The 16,143-nt window shown below is 47.9% G+C and overlaps 1 protein-coding gene across 5 annotated transcripts in view; it reads right to left on the bottom strand.

The window, feature by feature from the left end:
• The window catches only part of RARB (retinoic acid receptor beta), a 434,621-nt gene that overhangs the window by 24,598 nt on the left and 393,880 nt on the right, over nt 1-16,143 (bottom strand). For all 5 annotated transcript variants that reach the window (XM_008059241.2, XM_008059242.2, XM_021712978.1 and 2 more), the window contains one exon: nt 1,307-1,467. In XM_008059241.2, the coding sequence (XP_008057432.1) occupies nt 1,307-1,467 (161 nt within the window). The remainder of the gene's footprint in view (nt 1-1,306; nt 1,468-16,143) is intronic.

The raw sequence follows: 16,143 nt of genomic DNA, 5'->3' as shown, positions 1-16,143 counted from the left end.
CCTCAGCCTCCCAAAGGCGTGGGATTACAGGCTGAGCCACCGAGCCCAGCTGATTTTTTTTTTTTAAAAAGACATTGACTAAAGAATAGTATAATGGATACTGGAGACTCAGAAGGGTGGGGGAAGGGATGGAGGGATGAAAAATCACCCTCAATGTGCACAAGTGGGGGTGGCAGGTACACTTAAAGCTCAGGCCCCAAATGATGTGTACTCCCTAAAGCTATTGAAATAAATAATAAAAATAAAAAGTACATTCACAAGCACCTTGGGTGAGCAACCTAAGCTATTTAAAGAGCCCAGAACAACATTCTAGTTCAATCTATTCATTTACTTGTCAAATATCTACTGAGTGTCCATTATGTGCAGAAACTAGGAATGCATATCAGTGAACACAACACACGCAGAAACTGCCTGGAAAAATCCCAGCACCTCACGCCGTCTCAACTGGCACAAGCTAGACCAGCAATATCACCTCCACCATTTTTCTTTTTTTCTTTGAGTCAGAGTCTCACTCTGTTGCGCAGGCTGGAGTGCAGTGGCACACTCACGGCCACCCCAGAGTCGACCTGCTGGGCTCTGGCGATCCTTCCACCTCAGCCTTCCAAGTAGCAGATCTACAGGTGTATGCTACCATGCCCAGCTAATTTTTAATCTATTGTACAGATGAGGTCTCACCAAGTTGCCCGGGCTGGTCTCACTTTCTCTTATTCTAACCCCAGTGAAAGTCATTCCTAGCAGAACACCAGGGGACAGCAGGGGACTCACCTCACAGGATGCGAGCCTCTGCTGGACTTTTCCAGACCCTGGCTGAGGGGTTTCATATGCATCCTCTCATTGAGGGCACAGTCTGGCCCAGGGATGGCCACAATCTCTTGGCTGGATTTTACAGCTGGATAGGTGTTTTCCAAAGATTGACCCCTCACCCTCTTTGGGTCCTTTTGTACAGGTGTCTGTCATGACTTGAGAGATGCTTCACTGGTTCTACTTATCTCATTTAGCAGACCAAAGTCCCTGTGCGCAGCCTGCATACAGTAAGTGCTCATTTAGTGCTTCTTGAGTAACTGAATTGAGGAAACACCCACCCTACTCAGTGATGCCCAAAGACCACCACACAGAGGGACATGGCCACCAGATAGCCCCAACCAGCTGACACGCAAGTCCTGGGCCGGGCATGGGTGCCAGGCCTGTGGCAAAGTACGTGTGTGTGTGTGTGTTTGTGTGTGTGTGTGTGTGTGTGTGTGTGTGTCTGTATGCATGCGCAGGCCTGAGCCCACACTCCCAGCAGCCTGAGAGGCGCATCTCTTACCGTGGTGTACTTGCCCAGCTGGCAGAGCGAGGGGAACGTCTCCTGGTGAGCTTTTCGGATCTTCTCCGTGAGGTCGTCCAGCTCGGCTGTCATCTCATAGCTCTCTGTGCACTCTTGCTTGGAAGGCTCCTTCTTTTTCTTGTTCCTGTCATTCCTGACAGCTAGAAAGGAGAGAGAAGGAGATCAGGGTCATGGGAGGCGGGGCCTGTGTGCTCTGAGCTGCGAGTTTCAGCTCCCACACCGCCTAGAATCTCCTGATTTGAGCGGGGACCAAGGTGGTGGACACGTCTCCCTGAACCAGGGCTCTGGCAGTCAGGGACCAGGCAGAGAGCTGGGTTGTCATCCTGTGTGTGCCAGGAAGCTCTCACGGGATGCCTGGGCTCACCCGTGGGGCTCAGAGTCTTGGCTTGTGGTGGGAGACCTTTCTACGTGGACTGGATTCCTTAAAGAGAAGAGGATTTTGCCAAGAGCTTTACCCCCAATCCAGAAGGTGTTCTTGAGAGTCTCTGCCAGGGAAGAGTCTGGTCCCCCAAAAAGGCCCTTGCTGCTGTCTAATTAGCATTTATTAGCTAGGCATTGGGATTTCTCTGCTGAGTTAACTCACTGGCAGTTTTGAGGCAACTCATCTGAGAAATGACGGGGTGACATTTTTGTCTCTTCACATCTTTCTGCTCCCTGAACCTACCATCATCTTTGGTTATGTAGAAAGTTAGTTACTTAGGCTGGGCGCTATAGCTCATGCCTGTAATTCCAGCACTTTGGGAGGCTGAGGGGGGAGGATTGCTTGAGCCCAGGAGTTCGAGACCAGCCTGAGCAACAGAGCAAGAGCCAATCACTACAAAAACATTAAAAAAAAAAGTAGCCAGGCACTGGTGGCGCATGCCTGTAGTCCCAGCTACTAGGGAGGCTTGAGGCGGAAGGATCACCTGAGTCCAGGAGGTTGAAGCTGTTGTATGAAACTCCGACTCAAATGAATCAATGAACAAATGAATGAACGAATAAGTAAATCAGCCTGGAAAACCCTTCATTCATGAACTCATTTGGAGTCGCCTGACTCCACATCCCCTCTGGCCACCAGGCAGGTGTGTGTCCCCTGCCTGCATGTCCCCAGCAGAGCAGGGGCCAGGCATACAATCAGGGTCCCCGACAGGCAGCTAAGGATGTCCTGGCCTCTTCCCGTAGCTCTGGCCTCTCAGATGACTTCAAATCCGAGTGTAACCTGAGGGGCCAGGATCTTCTGGGAAAGGGAACCGGAACCAGGGAGGCAGACAGGTGAAACCAGATCACGTCACCTCCTCCTGGTAGTCTGCATTCCCCAGGGACCCAAGGGTGCCTGGCTGGATGCTGCTCGGCTGTGCATCTGTGCATGCTACCACCGTGACCTGCGAATCTGTGCTGCAAAATGACCCCGGGCATAATCGTATCTGTCCTGAGAGGATCTGGCCTGAGCAGCCTACCCCAGGGCACACCGGCTACTTGAGAACTGGCAGTTCTCAGGTTTACACCATGAGAATCCTCATATCTGGGTTGGGAGTGGAGGGTAGAGTAAACCACAGCGAGGGGAGAGGAAAGAGAGAGGGTGGCAGGGGAGAGGGAAAGAAAAGCAGGGGGGTGATGGTACCAACCAATCACAGTGTCTACACAAGCTTCTTCCACCTGACAAGGGGGGAGGGCATTTGGCAGGAAAAGGGACATTTTTCGAGCACCGTGAACATGGTATTGGGAGCTTTGTTCACAGTATCTCATGTCATCTTCTTCTCGGGTAGGCAGTTTTAAACCCATTTTCCAGATGATGAAACAGCCTCAGAAAAGCTAAGGGATATGCTCCAGTTTAAGTGACTGATGAGCTTCTTCCTCACCTGAACTCACTTATTCCTAAGTAGACAAGTTTGAAAACACCTCTCCGAACAGTCTCCTTTCTCCAGGACTTGAGATTGACACCTGTCATTGGCTCAGAGCATGTCCAGGTCACTGGTGAAATGAGGAGGTAATTCCGCCCACACTATACTGCTTTCCAGTGCAGACTGGCCCTCGAGGCCTTGTGACCAGACCCTTCCAGCAGGTGCAGGCCGAGGGGAGGGTACCATGGCTCACAGCAGAGCACGCACAGAGAAGTAGGCAGCTAAGGAGGAAGAGTGAGGGAGGGAAGGCAGTGGATGGTGGCAGGGACAGCCACGGGGTCTCTCGTGAGGATGGAGTCCCGGCTTCAGGGGGAGACTGTGTGTCAGTGCCACCAGCTCCCCAGGTGACCAGGCCTCTCCTTCCCCTGCCTCTGCCAGAGTCCGGTGACCCTCTTCTTTGGCTAAGGCAAAAGTCCAACATACACAGCAAAGTTCTGTCCAAAACACAGTCCCGACCAAAACCGCTAGGCAGTTCCTTGGAGCGCAACCAGGAGATACCATGTGACCCAGCAAATCCTCTCCTAGGTCTATGCCCAAGAGAACTGAAAATACATCAAGACTTGTACGTGCATGCTCATGGCAGCGTTAATCCTAACAGCCCAACAGTGGAAACGACCCAAATGGCCATCAACGGATGAATAAACAAAATGTGGTCCATCCTTGCAATGGACTGGTATTTGTCATAAAAAGAACAAAGTATTAATACACATGACAACATGGAGGAACCTCAGAAACATTATACTCAGTGAACAAAGTCAGTCATAAAAGGGCCCAAAGTTGGATTTCGATGGATGTCCAGAAGAGGCCATCCCATAGACAGAGGGCCAGGCATGGCAGCTCACATTCGTAATCCCAGCACTTTGGCAGGCCAAGGCAGGAGAATCGCTTGAGGCCAGGAGTATAAAATAATAATATTCTGTAGACAGAAAATAGACTAGCGATTGCCAAGGGCTGGATGGGAAGTCAGCATTAATGGATACAGGTTTCTTTTTTTTAAGAGACGAAACATTCTGGTCTTAGCGGAAGACATTGCACAAATTGGTGAATGTGCCACAAGCCACTGAATTGTCCACTTTAAATGACGAATGCAATGCTATGTGGCCCAGAGCCCTGCGAGAGGCCACCGTCACGGGATACTAGGATCGGCTCTGAGTAGGATCAGATGCCTAGGTGACACCTCTGACTATGTAAAAACACAGCAGCAACATCGATGCCATGAAGGGGCGGTTTGGCAAGTGCCAGCAGGGCTGTGGTGACTTAAGACTTCCAGCTCATGGCATCCCCACAGTTGCCAGGCAAGGTGGGTGTGAAGACCCCATTTCTATACTCAGGGAACTTGAGGTCCCCGAACACCCTGTTGAAAGTAGCTGAAAGCCGGGCTCGGTGGCTCAGCCTGTAATTCCAATGCTTTGGGAGTCTGAGGTGAGTGGATCGCCTGAGCCCGCAGGTTCGAGACCCACCTGGCCAACTTGGCAAGACCTCATCTCTACAATAAATCAAAAAAATTAGCCGAGCATGGTAGGGCGCACCTGTAGTTCCAGCTACTCGGAAGGCTGAGGCGGAAAGATCGCCGGAGCCCAGCAGGTCGAGGCTGCGGTGGCCGGGAGCGTGTCACTGCACTCCAGTCTGGGTAACAGAGTGAGATTCCAATTCAAAAAAAAAAGTAGCTGAGTGAGGATTTCACTGGAATATCAAGAAAGGCAAAAAGAGGAACCATGAAGTGACCTGCTAACCCAGGGACTAGTCATAGCCCCCCTCCCTCCCCGGGAGGCTGTGAGATGCTGTCTGCACTCCTAAGCATTCTGCTCTACCGTCCCCACCCGCCCCTGGGCCCCTGGAAAACTTAGACAAGCACACACGGCTCCAGAAGGTTAGCTGGGAGGGAGAGACACTCTGTGACACTCCGTGGAGCATGTGAACCAGCCAAGGAAGGGAGCAGTGAGGTTCTGCGGGCAAGGGCCTTGGGGAGTCACAGCCGGGCACCAAGTGAGGGCTCTCGGTGGGTCGTGCTGGAACAGCACCTGCCAGCTGCAAAACAACAGTCACAAAGCCAGAGCTTTTCCCCCACAGAAGGGCCCTGCGGTCTTCTTCCTGCATAACTAACCCACGTGAGCCTTTACACCAGGTGTGTCCAGCCCACGGTCCCAGATGGCACCCCCACGGGGACACAGGGAAGGAGTGCCGTGTGGGGAAGGGGTGAAGCTCTCCAGCAAGGGTGGCCAAACTTCTGGGACCCCTGGCCCTCACTGAAAAAAAAGGAGTTGTCTCAGGCTGCCTGTAAATTACATAATATAGTTAGTGTCTATATATAAGATGACTTCTTTTATTTTTTATATTTTTTATTACAAAGTTTAGAAAAATGAGAGCAAGCAGCCGAACCCCCCAAGCAGCCAGGGGACCCGTGCGTCACCTCAGGCTGCCTTATGGATTCCTTATGGATTCCTTATGGATTCCTCTTGTCCCCTGAGCAATGTCCCCTCATTGCCGTCTGCGTGCCTAACAGACCCCTGAGACTGTCGGAAACTCCTTTACACTTGCAAAGGCAGCCATGCCTGGTGAAACGCCCCGACTGCAGAAAGCTCTGTCAGCCGATGGACACGGTCTCTAAGCACATGGATTCTGCAGCTGTTGCCCTCCATGGTTGCAACTGCAGTGGGGACAGCTGCCCAGAACTACCGGAATTGGGAAGGTGACATGGTACACAGGAAGTCACAAAAGGCTGGGGACGGTGGCTATGTTCAGTATCTGGGGACCATCGGCTCCTCTGAGGCCTCCCACTCAGCAGCTCCTGGGGCAGGGCAGGGCCTCACCCCCTTGTAGGCCAGGGGTCCCCAACTGCTGGGCCGTGGAGCGGTACCAGCCTGTGACCTGTTAGGAACTGGGCCACAAAGCGGGAAGTGCTCGGCTGGCGGGTAGAGCTCTGCCTCCTGCCAGTTCAGCAGCGGCATTAGATTCTCAGAGAAGCGTGGACCCTATTGTGAACGGCACATGAGAGGGATCTAGGTTGTGCGCTCCTTATAAGAATCTGATGCCCAATGATCCACCACCACCACACCCAGCCATGGAAAAATTGTCTTCCATGAAGCTGGCCCCTGATGCCAAAACAGTTGAGGACCGCTGCTGTAGGCCACCTGTGCAGGTCAGGGAGTGACACAGGATCTGGAACAAATGCCCATTTCACTGCTTCCACCTGGGGCCAATCTCAGAGGAGCCAGCTCCTCCCAGAGCCTCTTTCTTCCCAGATGGCACCCCACAGGGATGCCAGGAAAGAGTGCTGGGTGGGGAAGAAGTGACGCTGGCCAAGCAGGGGTGTCCAACCTTCTGGGACCCCTGGGCCTCACTGAGGAAAAAGGAGTTGCCTTAGGCTGCATGTAAATTACATAATATAGTTAGTGTCTCTGCATAAGAAGACTTCTTTTATTTTTTATATCTTTTATTACAAAGATTAGAAAAATGAGAACCATATAAAACGGGTGGGAACTTTGACCTTTGTTTTTGTAAAGCTAATCTAGCCATGTCTGGTCCGATGGAAGTGGTTGCAAGTCTTAGCGAGTTCTCGAGGTGCTCGCCAGAAATGTTTGTTCAAGTTTCACTCCTCATGTGCTTCCTAATTGAAAACAGCTGCTCACAAATGCATGTGCTGCCAAAACGCGATGTCACGGGTAAGACGTGATTGCGAACTTCAGAAAGGGAACTACATGTGGGGTCATGAAGAAAATAGACACTAAAAATACATGATGTTAAAAGATATTGTGGGGCCATGTGACTAGCTGTCTGGGGCCGCGGGTTGGACGCTCCCGCTGTAAAGGTTCACGTGGGTTAGTTATGGAGGAAGAAGACCGCAGGTCCCTTCTGTGGAGAAATGGGTGAAGCTGAATGCCAAGGACTTGCGGGAATAACCGTGAGGCTGTGACTGTCCGGCAAAGAAGACTTGCCATCAGAAATGATGCGTGGAGAGGCTGTCTGCCACATGGGCCAGCAGACTCACTTCTTCCTTCACTGCTCTGTTTGCTGTTTCCTGCACTGAATATCTATTGAGCACCTACTATGTGCCATCTGCAACACAGGATGGCTCCTACTGCCCCAGAGACAGGCGGGAGACGGCTCTTCATCATACAATAAAATAGTGACGGTAGTGACAAAATAGTTAAAATACTAGCATCCCTGTTATTACATGTACTGCCATCACACACTAGAGTATTATTTATGATAATAACACAGAAAGCATGAAGTAAAATGATCGTGGAGCTACTGAGCGCTCATCAAAGCCCTCTGCTCACAGCAGGTCATTCAATCCTCATATCCGCCTGAGAGGGCAGGTTGTCATCCTTATACCCATTTTGCACACGAGGCAATGGAGGCTGGGGAAGGTGAGTCACCGGCCAGGGGCCATGCGTCCTGAGAGTGATGGAGTTGCCATATAAACTCAGGGACCCTGGCTCCAGGACCCACGCTCCTGGTCACTGTGCCCTGCTGTGTGTGTCATGCACATACACGATTCTGCAGCGGAGTGAGTGCCAGGAAGGATGCTGGCAGAGAAGTCAGCCTGCGGATTGCTGTGTGTGCAGGGATCTAACCTTGGGAACGAACAGGGCAAGTTGAGAGGAGTGAGGGTAATCAGGGTACCCAGGGGTCTCTTCTCTGGGAGCCTGGGGTGCGCCAGGATGCTCAGTCTGATGTGTACTAGACAAACTCTTCCTTTTTTTGTCAGAGTCTCACTCTGTCGCCCATGCTGGAGTGCAGTGGCACGCTCACAGCTACCTCATCCTTGACCTGCTGGGCTCGGCGATCCTTACAAGTTGCTAGAACTACAGACGCACACCCCACGGCCAGCTAATTTTGTGGAACCCCTGAGCTCAGGCAATCTTTTAGCATTGGCCTCCCAAAGTGCTGGGATTATAGGCTAAGCCACCACGTGCGGCCAGCCGACCTCTCTTTCCCTCTGATCATGGCTGGCTGGGAGATGCACCCACGTGTCTGTGTGGCCCTAGGGGTTGACAAGCTGCTCTCAGGCTCAATGTACCCCAGGAGGAAATGGAGGGGGCAGGGAGAGGAGCACAGTCTGTGGGCCTGCATCAAAACCTTCCCCTCCCCAGTATGTGAGTGTCTGGAAGGCAAGGGCCACATTGCACTCATCTGTTTCCAGGGTTCAAGGTGGCATCTGGCCCGCCATGGGGTCCCCAACACTGCTTTGCAAATGACAAGGTGGACACGTGACTAACGGCGGAGTCATGACCACTGTCAGGGCCCATGAATGGTGGCAGATCACACTTGAGCCCTTTCCTTTCATAAAGGAAAAGTCTCATGATCACCTTTTGGGGCCTATAGGGGAGTCACCAACTGGCCTCCAGCCCTACAGAGGCAGCCCAGAGGTTGACGAAACAGGCGGGGGGGGGGGGGGGGGGGCTTCCAAAGGGTCACAGGTGTGATTTATGCCCCTGATGGAACCCAGCCCGATGTTTGCAAAGCGCTTCTTGGAGGAAAGGTGCTTCATAAAATATCAAGTATTCTCCTTGTGAGGGACTAAGTGCTACAAATCAGATTTGGTGGCATAAAAGTAACATATTTATGATCCACTATCATATTGCAAATGAAATGAATGTAATAAAAGTGTCACTTATACAAATACCTCTGATGTACGGATCTCGACCTATGAATATGAAAACAGACACCCAAGCACTTTTATTTGAATGTCTAATCATGGAAATAAATGAAGTCATGTTCATTTTAATGTGTGCACTTGTGCGTGTATCTGGAATATTGATATCCACGCACACACTAAAAATGTAATGTAGGAAGCAGGCCAAAGATGTGTTTCACTTGGATTCAGGAAGGATGAAAACAATGTTACACTAAAAATTCCTTCACATCAGATTCAAAAAAAAAAAAAAAAAAAAAAAAAAAAAAACAGAAAATACACTGGGTGGCATTTTCATCCATAAAGTTCTTCATATTCAGTTTAGCAAAGGAAGCATCACAGTCTATTTATTCCAGCTTGAAAAACTTTTTTTTTTTTAATTTGTAAATGATGGTTTCTTTGGCTCATGAGTCTGGAGACTGGAAAGTTCAATATGGAGGGGCTGCATCTGGTGAGGTCCTACTTGTTGCTTCATCCCATGGTGGAAGGGAAAGGGAAGGTGAGAGAGGGCTGGAGTTTGGACTTGCAGCCTCAGGCTTGTTTATAATCAGCATTAATCCACCCATGAAGCTGGAGTCCTTGTGACACCTCCCATTAGGCTCACCTCCTAAGGAGAGGTGTTGGCAGGTAGGATTAAGTTTCCAACACATGCCTTTTGGAGGATGTGTTCACTCCACAGCACACAGATAACTGAGATCATGTAGTATTCGCCTTTCTGTGCCTGGCTTATTTCACCTGGCATGATGTCCCCTGGGTTCACCCCACTCGAAAATTAAAGTCTAAATGCATTCATTTCAACTCTTCAACTCCTTCTAACTGTTAGAATGATGGGTCCCAGTTGGTGATTAGAGCTATCTGGTTGTCATGAGCAGGGGAAAGTCTGTAACTAACACACTGATACACTTAACAACAAAAACACAAGGCTGGGCACGGTGGCTCAAGCCTATAATCCCAGCATTTTGGGAGGTTGAGGTGAGAGGATAGCCTAAGTTCACAGGTTCAAGACCAACCTGGCCAACTTGGTGAGACCTCAATTCTACAATAAATAAAAAAATTATCTGGGTGTGGTATTGCGCGCCTATAGATTCCGGCTACTTGGAAGGCTGAGATGGAAGGATCGCCGGAGTCCAGCAGGGCGAGACTGCGGTGGCCAGGAGCAGCCACTGAACTCCAGTCTGGGTGACAGAGTGAGACTCCAACTCAAAAAAAAAAGAAGAGAAAAACACAAAAAGATCTTTGACTTTAGTTTAAAAATCATTTTCTAAACTAATTGTGTAAATGAACGACCATGGGCCTGCAGGTGGGAGGATCTGTTCCTAATTCGGTTGGAGACTCCTTCTCCCATAATTGAAGGATTTGGGGGTTGGTGCTCCATGTTGAATACAGCGTTGGGGTGAGTAAATACTCTTTCCACATCAGAATCTCCTTGAAGGTGGGGCCTGCGTCTCTTTCCCGATACAGAGACTGCCAAGTAAATGCTAGTTGAAATGTGAACACATACCCAGAGAAAGGAGGTCAGTGAACAAGACCAGGGCTAATTTTTTTTGCCAGTAACAGGACATATGCCTTTTGGACTGGGCAATCGCTGACTGATACTGTCTGTGTATACAACGGTAGCCTTTTACCGCACAGGATATTGGAGTAAATGGTTGTCTTTATTCAGCATTTAAGGCAAGAAAGAAAACAACTTGTTATGCCTACAACTCAAAGATCCAGATCCCACCCACATCTATTACAACACACAGAAATGATGGACCTGTTCCCCACAGGTCTTAAATAACATGCAAGGAACATTGAACAGATAGGAAGGACACCAGGGTCAAATTCCAAAAGGCTGCATTTGAGTTATCGTTTACTAACTGTACAAATTCAGGCTAGTCTCTTCGTGTCTCAGAACCTGTTTCCTCGTCTGAAAAATGATGACATTAATTTTTGTCCACTGCACACAAGATCCTCACATAGATTTAGAAAGAAATGTAAATGACTGCAACTTGCTGTAATGTATAAACATGCCGGGAGTCTTATACCAATTCGTTTATCTACAACTTACCGAGTCCTACAGCTACGGGGGAAATGGAGACAAATTAAATACAGCATGGCTTTCCCCTTGATAAATGAAATGCACATGATATATAATACAGGATATAAGGGTTTAATATATATTAATGCGTTGGGAATGTGAACGCTAAGACAGCAGTGGAGGAAGGAAGGTGGAAAGAAACAAAGAGGGAAGGAAGGAAGGAAAGAAAAGGAAGGGGAAAAAATAAAAGGGGGGGGTTGATGTCCAAGGCAAGACCATAGTTCCAGCCTGATGACGAACAACTGAAGATTAAGGGGAAGGTCATGCACAGGGAAACTGGCAGTTCTTAAACTTTCAGTGGGCTCAACTCTTATGTCAGGACTTTCCACTTGAATTTGGCTTAGTCGACAGACAGGACCACACTCACATCCTTGGGATTCAACTTTTTCAGCTAATACCTGACAAACTTGATGAATATCTGCCTGAGCCATCCACACGTCAATAAGGCATCTGAGAGAAAGCAACAAATGACTTTCATTCTGCCAGATGTTTGCCAAAAACCCTATTTAGGATATTAATATAGAGAAGCTCCTACATATTGTCAAGTGCATTTTAGAAACACAAATCATTAGAGAAGTGGTCTACATGTGGATATGTGGGTGCTCGTATTACTTATTCAGTTTAAATGAAAAATTCTCACTCTGCAGCGTTTCCAAATAGTTTATGCTAGCCTATGTGAGGAGGAACCCTCCAAGAAACAGAATTTATTTATAAAAAATAGTGTATTTATTCTTACATGCTTAAACTTCAGTCACCTTTGAAGCACTCACCGCTTGAGGCAATACGCCCATTGAGATACTTTTTCACTGCTCAAAACAGTTTTTGAACTAGTTAATTTTGAAGCACCAAGCTTCTGCCATTTTTGTTTCACCGCTTTCACACCAGCAGAATGTTTATCTCTGAGGACATTTTTCATCCGGGGAAACAAAAAAAAAAAGTTGTTCAGGGTGAGATCAGGTGACTATGGAGGGTGGGGCACAGGAGTGGTGCCGTTTGGGGTCAAAAACTGCCGAACACTCAGTGTGGTATAAGCAGGTGCACTTGTAAATCACCCATCATGATATGGGCAAAAGTGTTGAAAGAATCTCCAAAGAAAAATTCACTGAAGTCAAATGCAGCCTCTTGCAACAAAGCTAGCTGGTACACTGATGCCAATGAGTTCCTAGAACACTTACCTAGTGGGGGAAGCCTGCAATACAAGAGACCTGCTAGCCAAAAAATAATTATGTTTTTTTGGGGGCCCCCCTCATATACCCCTATGTGATTCTCATTCAGACTCTTGAAGAACTAAGTGTAAATCTTGTTCAGTATAACTTTTTTTGTAAATATATTCTATCAATTTTAATTTTTAAAGAAATCGTAATCCATGTATGAGATATACACTAGCTCACTATTGGATATGATGAGTCAACAAACCATAACCTCCTTTCCCAATAATTATGGATCTGAAGTCTCTTTTAATCATGGAATTTTTAAAAGTTCATCTATCCATCTATCCATCCATCCATCCATCCATCCATCCATCCATCCATTCATTTACCCATCTATCCATTCAACTGTCTATCCAGTTCTTCTTTTCATTCATTCACCCACCCACCCATCTGTCCATCCTTCCATCTACCATGTATATCCATGCAGCTGTCCACCCATCTGTCCCATTTTCTACCCACGGATCTCTCCATGCACCTATCCATCCATTTGTCTATCTCTCCATCTGCCTGTCCCTCCACCCATCCATCTATCTGTCCATTCATCAATCCACCTATCCTCCCCTCCCTCCACCAACCATTCACCCATCCATTTATTTCCTCTTCTGTTTAAATAGTTGAGTATTTACACTGTGTCTAGCCCTATGATGAAAATTAAAAAACAAAGAGTGGATGAGCATCATTTCAAGAGATTCACATTCCAGTAAAAGACACAGTCACCTGAAGAAACAACTATCACGCACTGAGCTAGATGCCAGAAGGGAGAGATTTATTCACGGATTTAAGCAATGGGAATATAAAATCTGAAAAGTAGGTTATAAGATGACACATAGACTCACCAATGAGGGAGTTGATGGTAGCCTGTGAAACCATGGGGAAAAAAAGTCACAGGAGAGAAGAACATTCAGCTGATTTCGCTATGGGAGTGTGCTAGGTCTTATTCACCTGGGTATCCTCAGTACATTGACCAGTGTTTTTCCCATAAGAAGGCTCAACATATATTTCTAAATGGAGTTTGAAGGGGGTAGGAGACATTCTGGATGAAAGACCAATATGGTAAAGGCCTAAGAGTTGTAAAAAAAAAAAAAGGATACATGGTGGAATTTAGCTTTGAGATGGCTTTTACAGGACAGGGTCTCATTAGAGAGGCCAACAAGGGAAAGAAGAATGTTCTGGTTGAAGAGAGATGGGGAAATACTTCCAAGAATGACTGCATCATGTTTGAAGGAGAGTGTGACTAAAGAAAAATATGGAGACAGGTGTTGGTAGAGAGAAAAAACAAGGAGAGAGGGAGGGGAAGATGAATGGAGCCACTGCAAGGAGGGACATGCTGGATTTGGCAGCAGACTGAATGCAGGGATGAAGAACAGGACTTAGAGGGAATGATAAGGTCTTGACCCTGGTCCCGGGCTACTGTTGGTACCCTGGCAGAGAAGGACCGTGATGGTGGCCCATGGGGAGCAGGGAATCCAGGTCCTGGCAGGAATATGATGAGTTTAGTTAGAGGGGAGGTGAATCAGGAATCCAGGTAGGAAATCCAGAGGTGGTTAGAGAGATGCCACTGTGAGTTTGGCAAGAGAACAGTTCTGAAGTTAGACTGTTTAGGAGTCAAAGCCTTAGAGATGACTGCTAAAGCCACGAGAAGGGATAAGAGCTCTAGGGTGAGACAGAGGAAAGGAAACAAACAAACAAACAAACAAGCAAGCAAATGAGGGGCCAGGAACTGATCCCTGGGAGTTGCCAGTAGTTGGTAGGAAAGGAAGACGGATACACTGATGGAAGTGGATGGACAGCAGTCAGGAGCTGGAATAATAAGGAACCATAGAAACCAATGGAAAAAAGAATTGGAAGAAGCAGCAGCTGCCTGGCCCAGTGTCCAGTGTAGCCGCCAGTCAGGAAGACTGAAGAGGGAGCAAAGTTCATTGGTTTTGGCAATGGAGAAAGTGGCGACTTTCAAGAGAACACTTACAGCAGGGCAGTGAGGACGCGAGCTGGGCGGGGAAGGTTAAGAGGAGGCCAGAGAAAGTCCTTCAAAAACCAACCTAGAAAATAAACTTGAGTCCAAGTACTTGAAAACATGTTTTTTCTGCACTCAAACCTGTACAGGAAGTCAGTGAAATCACCCATGTTTACAAACACTAAAAGGCTGCATGAATTTCCCAGAGAATCTGAACTTGCTCATCTGTGGAGGCTTACTATAGGGGTGCGGTCCATATGGAGCAGTGAGATCTTGGAAAATGCAATGATTTATGCACAGTCTACATAGATGTCCAAAGCAAGAGGCTTGGGCTGACCAAAAGCTGGAGGATGGAAGCACTTTCTAGGCAGAGGAGAGAGTCAGTCTATAGGCACAGCAGGAAACAAAGGGGCAGCCTCGAAACTCTACAACGAATAGGGCCAAGCTTGTGGGGAGGGCTGAGGGGGTAACCACACCAAGGAGACTTGGCTCGCAAGTTCCTTTGGGGTGGCAGTGGCAGTAATGCTATTAGAGTTACCATTTAGTAGAGTCATTCTGTTCATAGTGAAGAAATGACCGGGAGTGGAGACATTTGCTGGTGCCTTCCAAGGTAGAAGCTGGTTGCTAGAAACTCCAAGTAGGAGAAGAGGGCTGTCTGAATGAGGGAGGGACTGTGGGGAGGAGCTAAAGTAAGAAGTGGGGGGTTTCAGGGGGTGGGAAGGGTCAAGGGTGACAACCTGGTTTCCAGCGTGCATGATGGCGAGGGAACAAAGAAGGAGGAAGAGGACGTATGGACTTCTGCCTGCCACGCACCATCCAAGTGGCAATGTCTAGCATGTGCCATATGAGATTGGCTCTCTGGGTCTCAGGCTCAGGAGAAGTGACTGGCTGGAGACAGAGTCTGGGAAAAGTCTGCTTACGACTGGAATAACAGCCATGGAGGCCAGTGGCAAGTTCCTTAGTCCGCCTGGGTTTTGTTTCTTCTAGCTCTTGACTTGTAGGAGTTGACTTAATGTGAAATAGACTCAATCTGGAACTCAACAGTTATGCGTTCTACTAGTAGACTGAGCTGCTACAGTGTATCAGATGCCAATGTAGAGATTAAGGGGGGCATCTTCCTTCAGGTGTCCTCAAGACTCCTAAACAGCACACATCACTGTAAGAAAACGACTTAGGCCAGGATGGACCAAGATCATAGACTTGCCTTGGATGTCAGGAATTATCTACATGGGCTACTATGAGAAAATGTTAGTTCAGTCTTGCCCTTGGACTTGAAATACAGAGACGGGAGAAATTCTAATCTATTGTGGAAATTCAAACTCAGAATCGTCCACTGCCACAGACTAGTTCCTCAGATCAGAGTAGCAGTATGTGATCTGACTTTGCTCATGTCACCCTCAGGCGGAAGTACAGTGTGGTGTTAATCAACCTCATCCCTTCCGGGGTGCTGTGCTAAGTACTTAACATACATTGTCTTGTTTAATTCTCATAGTACCCCTGTGTGGTAAGTGGCACGATGGCTCCCAAAGTTGCACACGAGGAAATTGAGTCCAAGGGACTTTAAAGGTTACATTTGGGTGGGCATGGTGGCACATGCCTGTAATCCCAGCACCTGGGGAGGCTGAGGCAGGAGGATGGCTTGTGCCCAGGAGTTCAAGACCAGCCTGGGCAACGAAGTGAGACCCTCTCTAATTTTTAAAAAAGGAAAATAAATAAATAAATAAATAAATGAAAAGGTGACAATTGAGCCAGACCGGAATTTGAACTCATTTCTATCTAATGCCAAAACTATAGATCACTCCTAAAATAATTCTTAAAACTTTCTCAAAAGATTAGTATTCATAACTAGCAAGAATGTAATGCAGGCTAAAAGTAGAAAATTTTCTGCTTGGCCTTGGATGCCCTAAATGTCACTAAGGGGTCACTCTCAGGCCACATGTGTTACTAAGAGAAAATGTTCAAAAATGAAACAGCAGAAATAGGCCATGACCCCCAAGTCAATCTCAGCATATGAAGTGTTGGCCAGGATTGTAGCCAGCACAGCCTTCCCTGG

This window comes from Carlito syrichta, unplaced genomic scaffold, assembly GCF_000164805.1.
Source record: "Carlito syrichta isolate Samal-C Ts95f unplaced genomic scaffold, Tarsius_syrichta-2.0.1 Scaffold303979, whole genome shotgun sequence".
Classification (NCBI taxonomy): Eukaryota; Metazoa; Chordata; class Mammalia; order Primates; family Tarsiidae; genus Carlito; species Carlito syrichta.
Note: the sequence above shows the minus strand (reverse complement) of the source record. Positions and strands in the feature narration are given on the sequence as shown.